Here is a 15,437-nt window from a genome sequence, read left to right on the forward strand (position 1 = left end):
AGTTTATAAACCTAGAAGAAATGCTGATCAAAGAATTAAAGCATAGGAAGCGTCACTGCAATCATTGCTATTTCTAATGGTCATTGTTAAACAGTTTTACCTTGGACATCACATAAAATAAAACCTCTCCATAGTTATATATGTGGTCATCTGCATCAGAAGGAATTATGGAAGAAACTATTGTGCATTACTCGGCACAGTGAAGTAATAGAATGTGCTAGTGCAGCTTTAGATGACATTTTTTTGTTCTACAATGTTACTCATATTCTTCTAGCTCTGACCCATGTGCCTATCACATGGCTGGTATTTAACTCACTAATGTTGCACCATATTAGTTAAAATATGATTAGAGTCTTATTGAATCTAACCATAATGATAATAGATTCTTTCAGCTATTATATTTTCTTCTATTTTTTTCTCTGTGTACTTACAGATGTAAATGTTTAACAAAATGATGCCTAAGTATTGCTTCATATATTCCTTCTTTTATTTGACATAAGCAAGTATCTATCCTATGTCATAATTATTGAAAATGTAGTTTTCAATGGCATTATATGAATATATAGCACTATTTAATAATTTCCCATTGTTGAATATTCATATTTTTATAATGTATTATTACTTATAATGATAAACACTGAATTTTTGACAGAAATACTGTAAAGTGTCAGCAGGGTCACATTTCCTTTGAAAGCTGAAAGGAAGAAGCTGCCCTTTGCTTTTCAGCTTCTTATGGTGCCTTGCAGTCCCTGGAATTCCTTGGAGCTGCATGGCTCCAGTCTCTGCTTCTGTCTTCACATGGCTGTCTTTCCTGCATGTATCTCTGTGTCCTCTCTTCTTCTTATGTGGACAGCCATGGAATTTAGAATCTCTTCAAATTCAGTATGGCCTCTTGTGAACTTGGTTACAGGTGCAAAACCCCATTTCCAAACAAGGTAACATTCATAGCTACTGGTAGGTAGACCTTGCGCATATGTTTTGGAAGGACACAATTCAGTCCATCATAACTACGAAAAAAATTTTTAATAGTTCAGCATTTTCTTCCACACTCCAATGTGTCATCCCACGTTCTCTCTGGGGGAAAACTCAACCCCTTTGAAGAACACTGGTCTAGAGTCCATGCCTGCAGAGGCTTTCATTTCTTTATGTATCAGTGACTCCTTGGTGACTTGGGTAATTTTTTCCCAGCTTCCTGCCACGTATTTCTCCATCCATTATTTTTTGATGGTCAGAACTAAGCCTATCCCACTATTTCATCTTCTGTTTTCTGTAAGAGGAAATTATCATGAATTACCATACTCTCTGGAAAGACATGTTCTGCATATGTTGTTCCCAAGTTTCCAATTTATTCTTGGATATTGCAAAAGAAATGCTGGTATACAAAGCGATGGTTTTGTATTCAATCCTTGAACTAAGATATGTTCCCACTTAACCCACCTGCTCTGTCTCTATACAGTTTAAAATAACTAAGTGTGGCAAGGAACTAGGGTTTTAAAAATGCACATTTTCAAATAACTGGTTCAAAAGAACTAATAGTTATTAAAAGTTCTGTAGACACAGTTTTAGATTATTCATTATTGGTTGCTTTAGGAACATTCCATAAACATTACACTTTAATTGTTGAGTTTGGGGTTGACCTTCTGGGTATCTTGGCATTAGCATGACACTGCTATTAAAGTGTATTATTTTCCTGAAATTTTAAATAAGACACATTCTCCTTGGTCACGTGAATCACTATAAAATCAGTGAACCTGACTATTCTTTCACTGCACCCCCAATCTCCCCCGCCACACACTAAAGGGCTTTAACCACAAATCTCAACTTTTCAAAGCCCAGACTGACCCCAGACTGCTCCCTCTTTTTCCTTCCATCAGAGAAGATAGGATTTTGATAGTGTGCAAAGAGGAGTGGGTTGTAAAAAGTGAGTGTGAAGTAGCTACATTATCGTACATCCTATTCTGAAAAAAAAGCCTTGCCGAAGACCCCATAACAAAAATCTATTGACTGTTCATCCCAACCACAACAAGAACCATGCAGTTCCTGTGACTAACCTGGTTCATATGTGCATCCATAAATACACATATCCACTCATACGTCAGAGGACTCAATTCCTACTTGGAGTTCTACTTTAATTACTTCAGACATTGTTAAGATGTCTTTCATTTAGCAAAAAGGGGAGGTATGTCTCTCCCTTACTTATTTACCAGGCTGATATCTCAGTCTTTCTATGATTCCAGCAAGGTTTGAACCTCTTCTAAGGAGCTCATTGTCACAATATCTAGTTCCCCTTGAATCTACCTTCAGGTATCAAAAATGTAGTGAAGTATTGGATGTAGTTATCATAGAAGAAAAATTTTAAAACAATGTTCTGAGCCAATTAGCTGAGTTAAAAAAGGATCAAAGGATATAGTCTTGATTTTTAAACATGTTGTAGCTATGTTTTCCTTCCAGTTTGCCTGGTCCCAATAAAATCAAGAACTTAAGTTACTGGTTTTACAGGATATGACATTATATTTAAGGCTATTCAGGCTTCTACTGGCAATGACAATGTGGAAGTGCGAATAGAGGACTTTATATCACTCATTAATTTCTGAAATTTAAAAAAGATGCTTAATAAAGGAAATTAAAAATCCACAATATTTTAACTCCAAATATTTAAATATTAAGGATTTGGAAGGTGTGATAACATTAGCACTTTCACATTGGGCATGGTGACTCACACCTGTAGTCCCAATGTTTTGGGGAACCTAGGCAAGAAGATTGCTTGAGGCCAGGAGTTCAAAACCAGCCTGGGCAACATGGGTAGCTATTGGGCAGGTGAGGCGGGAAGATCATGTGATCCCAGGAGTTTGAGACTGCAGTGAGCTGTAATCATGCCACTGCACTCCAGCCTCCGCAGGAGTGACAGCTGTCTCTTAAAAAAAAATGGCACTTACATGCTTTGTAGGTGAGGAAGTAATTTGGTACCCTTTCTGGAAGTTATTTTAGCAATTAGTTTTGGGAATTATAAATACATTAATATGCTTTAGCCTTGTGAGTCAACCTCTAATTTATTCCAGTAAATAATTGTAGGTAGGACATAAAGATATATTGCAAGAATGTCCTTTACCACATTTCTGTAAAGAATTCAGTGTTTGTTATTATAAGTAATAATATATTACAAAAATATAAATATTCAGCAATGGGAAATTATTAAATAGAGCTATAAATTCATATAATTCATATGAATTATGTAATTCATATAATTGAAAAATACATTTTCAAGAATTATATAGGATAAACGCTTATGTCAAATAAAAGAAGAAATATATAAAGCAGTACTTAAGCATCATTTTATTAAACATTTACATCTATAAGTATACAGAGAGAAAAATAGAAGGAAAATATACTAGCTGAAAGAATCTATTATTACAGATTATTTTCCTTATATTTTCTCTATTTTTCAATTTTTCTACAGTGAATATGTAACATTTTTATAATCAGCAGAAATATATGTATTATTAAGAATGACTAATAAAATCCTACAAACATAACTCCTTCAGATTAGTCACCAAGAATGTTATTTATTCACAACAGCCAATTCCTCTCACTGTAATTGCATGAGCCTTCATCTGAGGCCTCTTAAAATCAATCACATCTGTTTGCTGTTAGGCTGTTTTACATCAGTTTGAAATTTTAGCTCACCCAGTCCTTCCATGATTGAGATTGTTTTGGAACTTCAATGATGACATATAAAGCATCTCTGTTACTTAAAGCCATTTTCTGTCATTGATGTTGATAAAGCTTCTCTACTCCACCCCTTCCCAAAAATGTGCTTTGATCAACCAGAAGTACCATTACCTTTGTAATTTTTAGATCAAGAAATTATAGCTATCAAATTCTTCTAATGAATAAACAAGACTTTGAATTGCCTCTACAAATACTAATGGCTTCCAAATAAATGCACATGTACATATATAAGATGCCAAACACCTACTCTCAAAACCCTTATGAAGTAGGCATATATGAAAGATGCCTTATATGTACATGAGTAGCTAACCAGTCTTGTGAGATGTGGTTTTCTCTGTAATGCAGACAGAGCTATGACATTCAGATCGTGGCGCTGGTGAACCAAACAGGCTTCAGATCTGAGAACATCCTTGACTTAAAGAATCCTTTCTTTAGGTAAGAAATCTTCCCATGCATTTTACACCTACGTTTATAAAATCTTAATCACTCCATGACCAGGTAAAGAGGAACAGAAAAACTCTATCTTTCCTAAGAGGAAAAGAAAGTATATACTAGTTCTCTTCCTCTCTGAGGAGACTTGGCGCCTGTATGGAGTTGAATGTTTTATGATCCCTTAAACAGAATTCAATACATAACAATCTGATACTGAAACAAAGTCACTAGAGAGTCCTACAAAGTGAGCTATAATGTCCTCCAGTTCCAAGTGAGCTCAGTCCTCCAGCTGAGCTATAATGAGCTGTGTGACCTCAGGCAAAGCAAGTTTCTCTCCCTGGCATTTGGTTTTCTCATCTGTAAAATGTGGGATTCAAAGATAGTCTGACTTTCATTCACTTTATGTAGCAGTTATTTCAATACACCTAAAACATGAATTCGTTTAAGTTACATTTTTTTTGAGACTCATTGGATGTGTAGCTCACATAAGTCAGGACATTCCTCTCTTTAAAAGCTATGCAGATTTCATCTGATACAAGGAACTTGCCACAGTGAGATGAATACAATAAATGTTTCCAGAAAAAAAAACTCCCCATCCTTAGACACCTGTTCAAATATGAGCCAATTAAAAATCCACACATGAAATCAACCACACAAATAAAACCACTGGACACTGTTACTCTTGATTTCCTTATTAAAAAGAGACTTTTTCCTCATAATGTCTCCCAAAGGCTATTAGTCAAAGAATCATATGTCTGTAGTATTGAAAAACTTGAAGCAAAGAGGAAACTCAGGAAACCAAACCAATAATTCTTTAGCAGAGATAAGAAAATGAGAGATTTTGACCTTGAAGCAGGAAAGGAAAAAAAAAAAAGGGCAAAGCTACAATGTAATATATTGTATACCAGTTGTCACATACAGTGTGAATCTTTGAAACTCATTGCCCATTAGAGATACAGATCATGTCTTTAATTCTGAGGGAAGGGAGGTGTCCTTGCTTTCATCTGTCCTTAACACAATCATGCCATGTAAAGCAAAGGGCACAGGTTTGGGCCTCAGAGAGAACAAGCTGACTACTCACTAACACGCAGACCAATTTGAGGCAAATTATGTAACCTATGTAGGCCTCAGTGTTTTTATCTGTATAATGAGATAAAAAGCATATACCTCACTAGGATTGCAAGAATTTACATAACATGCCCAAGTACCTAACAGTTCACAGAATTAGTGCTCAATAAATGCTAATTTTTTTTCTTCCTCCTTTTTCTTCCTGTTCTCTGCTTTCCAACTCTCTCCATATGGTAAATAGATGATGATTTGTAGTTTATTCCAAACAGAATCATTTGGGATTTGAAAAAGAATGTGACTACTTAGAAGGTTTTAGAAAACTCGCCTTTTGAATACAAGAACCATGTAAACTATTAACTCTTGAGTCCCACCTCTGCTTTATCTTACAAGAACAAGGCGTTTACCAAAAAACCACCCAGAGAGATCCTGGCCAGGGCCAACACCTCCCTTGCGTGAAGGCACAAACAGTGACCATAAGGTCATAGTGAGAGATTGTAAGGTCTGAGGATAATTCAAGATGGCCACAGCTCAATCAAAACAGACTGGCTGTTGAATGAAGGGCACATGACTTTCCTTTTCCCTTGCCTCTTACTCAGCAGCTGACAGACAGAAGCAGAGGAGGGTACTTAATTCCCTGAGAATTCCAGATCTTGACTATATTTCTTCACCATCCCTTTCCTGATGTCTAGACCTCAGCATCCTCAGTGGAGATGGGGACTAAATGACAGAATATTAGAAAAGTGCTTAGCATACAATAGGTGCTCAGTTAAGTGTTCAACAATGGTAATGCCCTTCTCCAGACCACTCCCACTGCCAGTTCAATGCCAGTTTGCTATTACAGCATCTGAGAGGAAGCATGTGTGTGTGTTGGGAAGAACTAAAATAAATGGTGTAACCCAGAGAAATTGTTGGTAATTTAGCACCAAAATAACTTTTTCTCCATTTGTTTTTTGTTCTACCATTTTTAAGGCACTGTAAACACTACCGACATGCAAGAGCATGCCATCTGGGCATCATTTACATACTAGAAACATCTCAAGATCAGCAAATTTATTACTAAAGGCACAAACGTCCACCATTGCATAAAATGTGAAAGTTTCTATTTTTCCTTGGTGGGGTGGAAACCTTTGTTTTGAAAATTAATTATTTTAAAGTAATTTGAAAATAAAAGAGTAGCTAACAGTTGTTCCTAAAACTGAGCAAGAGGACAAAAACACTTCATCAGAGAGGACAAGCTCTCAGGTAACCTGGCAGATTTTACAAGAGTTTTGAGACTAGCGCTTCGTCATTCAGGCTCTGCACAAGACCTGGCTGGGCCATTCACTATGTCAGGCAGCAGCAATGTAGCAGATTGGGACAGATTCAATCTCTGCCTCCAGGAAACTCATATCGTAGTGGGAGGGAAGTAGGTATCAAATAGCTTGATGCATAATTAATTATCATAATTGCAATAAGTGATATGAAGGAGAAGGAAAGGGTGCTAAGGGAGCATTTATTGGGAGACCTAGAGCAGAGTTTCAGAGTTAATCTGTAAAACAACCACCCCCAGTGACCCAAATCCAGAAACAGCTGGTGGTCCTTTAGAATACAAGAAGAAACCTGTGGTACATTGTTACAGAGTGAACCATTTGAAGGGAAGGTGGGGCTCAAAGTTTCCTATTGAAACTTGAAAACTTCATCAAGCATGGCCTCTTCTGCAAAGCTTTTCCCAAGGCTGAGTTAGATGCCTCTCCCACATCACTCAAAGACCCCTGCATAAACATCACTTTTATGGCATCTGGATGTGGTTGGTCTCAGTTATTGTTTAACTTGTCTGGGACCCCTAATACTTTGAGACAAGACCTTGTCACTGCCCTTTGTAACACAGTGTTACACAAAGCTGCTGGATAAATGTCTGATGAATGAGTGAATGAATGTGGCCCCAAAGAGCTCCTCATGGGTCCCCAAAGAAATAAGCTTATGATCACAATATCATGGCCAAAAGAGCATTTAATCTTCCAGGCTAGCACCACAGCAAACCTCTATTACTACATTAATAGCTCTCACAAAATAATTTGATCCTTCCTATTCCAAAATATTAAGTTCCCTTAATTTCCTCAACTTAATTATTTCTTAACTTCTCTTCTTTCTTTCAACTAATTTATTAAACAATTATGGTGTGTCGGGTACTGTTCTTGGTGCTGAAGTAGAACAGAGAATGAGATAGAAACAAACTCCCTGGTCCCGTGGTTCTAGAGAGTCTCATGGTTTGATGTCTCCCAACAGAAATTTTTTTAAAAGTAGGCTGGGCAAGGTGGCTGATGCCTGTAATCCTAGCATTTTGGGATGCCAAGGTGGGAGAATCGCTTGATTTCAGGAGTTTGAGACCAGCCTGGGCAACATGGCAAGACCCCATCTCTACCAAAACAAACAAACAAACAAACAAACAAAACCCAGCCAGTCATGGTGGTGCACACTTGTAGTCCTAGCTACTCAGGAGACTGAGGTAGGAAAATCACTTAAGCCTAGGAGATTGAGGCTGCAGTGAGCCCTGATCATACCACTGCACTCCAGCGTGGGTGGCAGAGCAAGTCCCTATCTCAAAAAGAAATGTAAAAAGCTAAGCACATGGGATAATTTCAGATGGTGATAAGTTTTCTGAAAAGGATGAAGGGTAATATCTACCTGATTTCATTACTTACTATAAAACTACAGTAATTGAGGCTGTGCAGTACTCATGAAAGGGTAGATGTGTAGGTCAATAGGATGGATTAGATCAAAGACAGACCCTAACATACATGGTCAGTTGGTTTTTGGGAGTTGCAGATAATTCAATGGAGAAGAGTTAGTCTTTCAAAAATGCTGGAATCATTGGATATCAGTATGTGATTTTTAAAAATAAACTTTAATCCATATCTCATAGCATCTACAAAAATTAAAATAAATCATAGGTTAAAATATAAAACCTAAAAGCATAAAATTTCTAGGAAAAAAACCAAAATCTTTGTGGCCTCAAGTTAGACAAAAATTTCTTACATATGATCGCAAAAACTCAGAGAAAAATGATAATACTTCAAAATTAAGAACTCATAACCTTGGAAAGACACACTAAGAAAATGAAAAGACAAGTCACACACTGGGTACAACTATTTGGAAATCACAAACCTGAAAAAAAAATCTAGAATATTAAAAGAACTTGTGATATAATTCTGCCTGAAGGCCCAGTAATAAGAAAACTCAATTTAAAAAGTAATGATAAAGGCAAAAGATTTGAACAACTACTTTACCAGAAAAAAAAAGTTCCGTACAATAGCAAATAAGCACATGAAAAGATGTTTGGCATCATTAGTCATGAGGGAAATTTAAATTAAAATCATGATGAGATACCACTACACAACTATTAGGTGGCTAAAATATAAGAATCTGACAATGCTAAATGCTGACAAATATGTAGAACTACTGGAATTCTCATTTATTGCTGGTGGGAATACAACATGGCACTATCACTTAGGAAAACCATTTCATAGCTTCTGATGTAATTAAGCATTCACTTACCATGTGACCTGGCAATTCTCACTCCTTGATATTTACTTTAGTGAAATGAAAACTTGCATTAACAGTGAAAAGTATATTTGAATGTTTATTGCAGCTTTATTTGTAATCACCAAACCTGGAAACAACTAAAATGTCTCTTAAATAGAGAATAAACAGGCCGGGCGCGGTGGCTCAAGCCTGTAATCCTAGCACTTTGGGAGGCCGAGACGGGCGGATCACGAGGTCAGGAGATCGAGACCATCCTGGATAACACGGTGAAACCCCGTCTCTACTAAAAATACAAAAAACTAGTTGGGCGAGGTGGCGGGCGCCTGTAGTCCCAGCTACTCTGGAGGCTAAGGCAGGAGAATGGCGTGAACCCGGGAGGCGGAGCTTGCAGTGAGCTGAGATCCAGCCACTGCACTCCAGCCCGGGTGACAGAGCGAGACTCCGTCTCAAAAAAAAGAGAATAAACAAACAAACTGTAGTTCATTCATACAATGGAATAATAATGATAATAATAAGGAATGGAATACTGATATGTGTAACAATATCACTACATTATACTCAGTGAAAGAAGCCAGATTCAAAAGGCTACATACTATTAGATTCTATTTCTATGCCACTGTGGAAAAAGCAACATTATAGATAAGAAAACAGATCAGAGCTACATGGCAAAACCCCATCTCTACAAAAAATATAAAAATTAGCCGGGCATGGTGGTCTGCAACTGTAGTCCCAACTACTCGGGGTACTTAGGCTGGAGGATCACTTGAGCCTGGGAGGTGGAGGTTGCAATGAGCAGAGATTGTGCCACTGCACTGCAGCCTGAGTGACAGAGCAAGAGCCTGTCTCAAAAACAAACAAAAATAGAACAGAGGTGGGGTTTTTGGAAGGGTTGGCTCTAAAGAGGTATGCGAAAATTTTAGGGGTGAGCGATAGAACTTTTCCATATCGTGATTGTAGAGGTGGCAACACATAGCTATATGCTTTGTCAAAACCCAAAGAACTATACATTAAAAAGGGTGAATTTTACTGTGTAAATTTTTTAAATTACATAAAAACTTGTTTAAAAATGATTACATAAAGGAATTATAGGGAAGTGAAAAAGGAATAAGCTATAAAGTGTCAAGGCCAGGATTGAAGGATTGGAGGATTGGTGGAGGAGATCTGTTCCAAGAGGTGGCACCTGATAGAGGCCTAAATGTCAAAAAGGAGCCAGCATGGGCAGATGCACAAGCAGAGCCTTACCAGAAGACAGAAGTAAGGGCAAGGGCCCCAGGCAAGATAAGCCTATTGAGTAGCAGAAAAATAAATCAGTGCTTAGGCTTTGCTATAAATCTACAGAAAAGAAAAAAAGTTCTTTTGATGAACAAAAATCTGGATCATCGTCTTGGATCTGAATTCAGGCTGTGCATAATCAAACATACTAAATATAGTGGGTAAATATAGATTTAGGGCTGCCCCTATAAACTCCAGGGAAAGGCGTGGGAGTGAGAATAGGAAAGGGGAAAGAGGAAAGGAGGAGAAGGAGAGGACATGAAAACAAAACTTGCTTGCTTATAGCTTTGGGTCTGGCTAGAACTTAACCACTTCAGTGTCATAGAATCACTTTCTCTGTTTTAGGTTTGCTTAGAAGACAGTAACAAGCCAAGCAATAAGTAAAATGAAGGCCTGTAAAGTTTATCAGCATCCCAGTTCATACTTCACGATCTGTGCATTCTAAACTTTACAAGGGTGTTTCAGTTTATTTAATTTTTTTTCTAACTCTAAAATTTGCGTACTAACTTTACTGAAGAGTATATTTCTTAGTGCTTCTTAGACTAGCTCTTTATAATTTTCTTCATGTGCCTGAAGATTAAATTTCTTTTAATTGTGGGTTTCTCTTTATTACTATTATAGCAAAACAAACAACATTACTTTAATTTTAGAAGTATTTTTAAAGAAATTTAGCCTGTGGACCGTGGGCAGCCAGGGTTGGTGAAGGATCCCAAGATGGTTGGGTGAAAACTTGCTCTAAAAACCACTGACTGGGTAGCTTTTGCAGAGATCATACCCCAGAACTAAAAGGCCATTGCTAATTCCCTGAAATCCTGGAATGAGACCCTCACCTCCAGGTTGGCTACGTTACCTGAGAATCCACCAGCTATCAACTGGGCTTACTACAAGGACCATGTAGCCAAGGCAGGCTTGGTGGATGACTTTGAGAAGAAGTTTAATGCCCTGAAGGTTCCCATGCCAGAGGATAAATATACCACCCAGGTGTATGCTGCTGAGTGGGTGTCTCTCTCAAAGGCCAGGATTGTAGAATATGAGAAACAGAAGGAGGAGAAGAACTTAATTCCATTTGATCAGATGACCATTGAGGACTTGAACAAAGCTTTCCCAGAAACCAAATTAGACAAGAAAAAGTATCCCTAATGACCTCACAACCAATCAAGAATGTTTAAAATTGAGTCCAGGAGGAAGATCTGGCCCTTATATTACACATTCTGAACATTAAAAATAAAAATACAGTTAAAAAAAGAAATTTAACAAAATCCTACCTCATGTTTATATGTATGCAATACATATGACTGAGATAAGAGCATGTTAGGAGTGATCCTCTATTTACAATTTCAATCTATTTTTGCAAACATTTTCAACAAATCAGCAGCGACTTTCTAGCTCAGCAATGTGTTAAGAAATTTTTGCCTTATTCATGTTGTTGAATATAATATGATGTCAGGAATGTTCTTCACTGGCAGTAATAGTTGATGAGTCTGTATGTAGTTAAGAGAATAAAGATGGTGCCTTTGTCAGTTTCTCTTAGGTTTACAATAAAAATGTACAGTGTGAGACGGCAGTGAGGCCTCTCCTTTTCTTTAAGACATTTGTTATATGTCACATGTCAAATGGTCATGAAAGATGATCTCTCTAAAGAGCAGGTTTTCCCCTGGCCCAAACAACTCTTACAAAAGTGGATGTCACATCAGCACACCAGTCTAATGAAGCCCACCAGGCAACCTGCTCATTCTGTAGGGAGAACTGGAATAAATAGCAGCTACATATTCTCATCAGTCAGGCAGCCATCCAGAGCTTAAAACTTTCCACGCTGGTGCTTTTGCTCATTCTGGCCCCTCAGTCTGAAATAATCTTCCCCTTCTACCCACATGAACAATCTTACATCACTACAAGACTCACTTCTAATACACCCTCCCCAGTGTGCCTTGCTGACTCCTTCCACACTCACTAAAGATACCTTTCCCACCTTTGACATATCCTGCAGTCCCTCCCCTTATCTAGTCCTATCTTGCAGCATTTAATCATGCACACATCTTTCTCTTCTATCAGACTTAAGTTCTTTACTGGTTGGATCTGGGTCCAATTCATCTTTTTATTACCCGTGTTGCCTAACAGTATGCCTCATACATTGAAGGTACTCAATAAATGTACATTGATTAAATAAATAAATTGATCATAAGAGTAACTAGAATTATAGAATCAGACATGACAATGTTCTAATTGCCTTTCAAGCATGGCAGGCAGAAAATATAAACCCTAGATTGCAGAAATACATACATAATGGCTTCTGCCTCTGCTCCACGCACACTAAGGGCAGACATGCGTAATCTGTCCTAGCACATTTTCCTCCTGAGACTTGATGAGGCCTTGCCATCCTTCTCAGCCCCATGTTCTCGGAAGCCATTATCAATATATAAAAGCCGGCATAAGAGATGAAACTTCTGACTTTTAAAGATTCACAAATTGGTATTATTTCCTATCTTTGAACAATCCTGAAGATCTGTGAGGTTTATGAATTTCTAATTTTGCTGAAGTAAAAATTTGGTACAGCTATATGCTACGAGGTAGGTGTGGAGAAATAACTGACTTTTTATAGATCACTCAGAGGATGCACCTCCATGCAAGCAACAACTCCCCTCATATTAAAAATTGCTATTCATCATCTTCACCTTAGTTTTGAAAATTCAAGTAAATGCTTAAGTAAATGTTACTATAAAAATGATGTAATGTAGGGTTGTGTTTATTCCAGTCAAGGAATTTTGTAACTTTACTAATTATTCCAACCTGTAGCTACAGAATTATTAAAGAATGAAAGGAGCTTATTTATTAAAGTGTTCATTTATTGCATTTTATGGGGGAAATTACGTAACTTTAGTATTTGTAAATTAGAAAGGACCTCAAAGCATGTCCTTCATTGAGATGGTTAATTTTATGTGTCAACTTGACTGCACTAGGGGTGTCCAGAATAAACTTTATTTCTGGATGTGTCTACAAGGGTATTTCCAGATGATATTAGCATTTGAATCAGTTGAATTTAATAAAGTAAATTGCCCTCCCCAATGTGGGTGGGAATAATCCAATCTGTTGAGAGCTTGAAAGAACAAAAAGGTAGAGGAAGAAGGAACTTCTGCCTGCCTGCCTGCTTGAACTGGGACATGGTCTTCTCCTGCCCTTGGCCTGGGATGTATACCATCAGCTCCCCTAGTTCTCAAGCCTTGGGAGTTGAACTTGAATCACACCACTGGCTTTCCTGGGCCTCCAGCTTGCAGACAGTAGGTTGAGGGGCTTCTCAGCCTCCATGATTGTGTGTGCCATTTTCTCATAATCTCTTTATATATATATATGTGTGTGTGTATGTGTGTGTGTATATATATAGTTTTGAAAATTTAAGTATATGTAAAATATATATATCTTTATATATAAAAAATGAATTGGACACAGATCCAACCATATACATATACACACACACACATATATATACATATATATACACACACATACATACACACACATACTGTTGGTTCTGTTTCTCTAAAGAATCCTGACTAACACACTTGTGAATATCAAGAGTAGCTTTAGCTTTGGACTTAAGGACACCTTGGAAATCTCAGTCTTTCATGAACCAGTCATAATTAAGATAAGGCCAAAACTATGAAGAATTGTAGTAGGAACTGATGATGACTGATGTGAGGAATTATTCTGAGGCAGCTCACATCTTGGGGTATGCAGCTGGGACAAGGATAGGAGGACGTGGAAAACACATGGGCTGAGGAACTCCAGGACACATACCAGTAAACTGCTATGGAAGTTAAATTGTGCCTTTGCCAAGAACACAAGACGCTGACTGAAAATACTTTAAACAAAGAAATTTATCATATGGTATTGCAGGAAGTCCAGAGGTACAGTGGGCTCTAGGATTGATGACTCAGTGACTCAGTGACTCTGTGATTTCATCAAGGACCGAGGTTCTTTCCTTTTTTTGCTCTGCATCCAGCCCCCATTATAGGCACAAGGTGACCATGAAAGTTCCAGGGGTCACATCCAGACACTATAATGCTCAGAGTCATAAAGAGACTATCGCTTTTGCTGATAGTCATCAGCAAAACTATGACTATCATTCTTGTTATCATAATTTTCCTCTTAAAATTATGATAATGACATTTAACACTTCTTATGTGCCAGGCACTATTCTAAATGCTTTATAAATATAACTTTTTTTTACCATAATTAGTTCATTTAATTTTTGTCAGGACATGAAAATGCAAAGCTTCAATAAAAAGAATCATTATGCAAAGCAAAGCTATGACCCTCTATTAAGCGTTTGGCAAAGAAATATAATTTGGCCAGACATGGTGGCTCACACCTATAATCCCAACACTTTGGGAGGCTGAGACGGGATGATCTCTTGAGGACCGGATTTCAGAGAGAGACCCTATCTCTACAAAAAATTTTAAAAATAGCCAGGTGTAGCAGCGCAAGCCTGTGTTCCCAGCTACTGGGGAGACTGAGGTAGGAGGATCCTTTGAGCCCAGGAGGTAGAGGCTGCAGAGAGCCATGATTGTGTCACTGCACTAGCCTGGGTGACAGAGTGAGACCCTGTCTCAAAAAAAGAAAAAGCACTTTTATTATTATTTTATAATTTCAATTTTTATTTTAGATTCAGGGATACATGTGCAGATTTCTAACATAAGTGTATCGCCTGACGCTGAGGTTTGGGGTACAGATCCCATCACTAAGGTAATGAGCGTAATTCCCAATAAGTAGTTTTTCAACCCACAGCCCCCTTCCTCCCTCCCTACTCTAATAATCCATAGTGTCTATTGTTCCCATCTTTATGTTCATGTGTACTCAATGTTTAGTGTCCACTTATAAGTGAGGACATAAGGTATTTAGTTTTCTGTTCCTGCATTAATTCTCATAGGATTATGGCCTCCAGCTGCATCCATGTTGCTACAAAAGACATGATTTCATTTTTTATGGCTGGGTAGTATTCCATGATGTATTTGTACCATATTTTCTTTACCCAGTTTCCTTTTCCCCACAGCCTCACCAGCAGCTGTTGTTTTTTGAATTTTTAATAACAGCCATTCTGACTGGTATGAGATGGTATCCCATTGTGGTTTTGATTTGCATTTCTCTGATGATTAGTGATGTGCATTTTTCACGTTTGTTGAAAACGTGTATGTCATCTTTTGAGAAGTGTCTGCTCAAGTCTTTTGCCCACTTTTTAATGAGTTTGTTTGTTTTTTGTTTATTTGTATAAGTTTTTTATAGATTCTGGATATTAGACCTCTGTCAAATGCATAGCTTGTGAATATTTTCCCCCATTCTGGAGGTTGTCTGATTATAGATAATTTCTTTTGCTGTGCAGAAGCCCTTCAATTTAATTAGGTCCTAATTGTCAATTTTTG

At 37.6% G+C, this 15,437-nt stretch overlaps 1 protein-coding gene and 1 pseudogene across 1 annotated transcript in view; both read left to right on the plus strand.

Moving 5' to 3' along the window:
- Nucleotides 1–4,168, plus strand: part of LOC112607733 (histone-arginine methyltransferase CARM1-like) — a 271,632-nt gene extending 267,464 nt beyond the window's left edge. Inside the window, 1 exon segment of the mRNA XM_025358879.1 lies at nucleotides 4,075–4,168. Coding sequence (XP_025214664.1) covers nucleotides 4,075–4,168 — 94 coding nt within the window.
- Nucleotides 4,169–10,737: 6,569 nt separating this feature from the next.
- Nucleotides 10,738–11,163, plus strand: LOC112608736 (annotated as a pseudogene).
- The last annotated feature ends 4,274 nt before the right edge of the window (nucleotides 11,164–15,437 follow it).

Source organism: Theropithecus gelada, chromosome 15 (assembly GCF_003255815.1).
Source record: "Theropithecus gelada isolate Dixy chromosome 15, Tgel_1.0, whole genome shotgun sequence".
Lineage (NCBI taxonomy): Eukaryota > Metazoa > Chordata > Mammalia > Primates > Cercopithecidae > Theropithecus > Theropithecus gelada.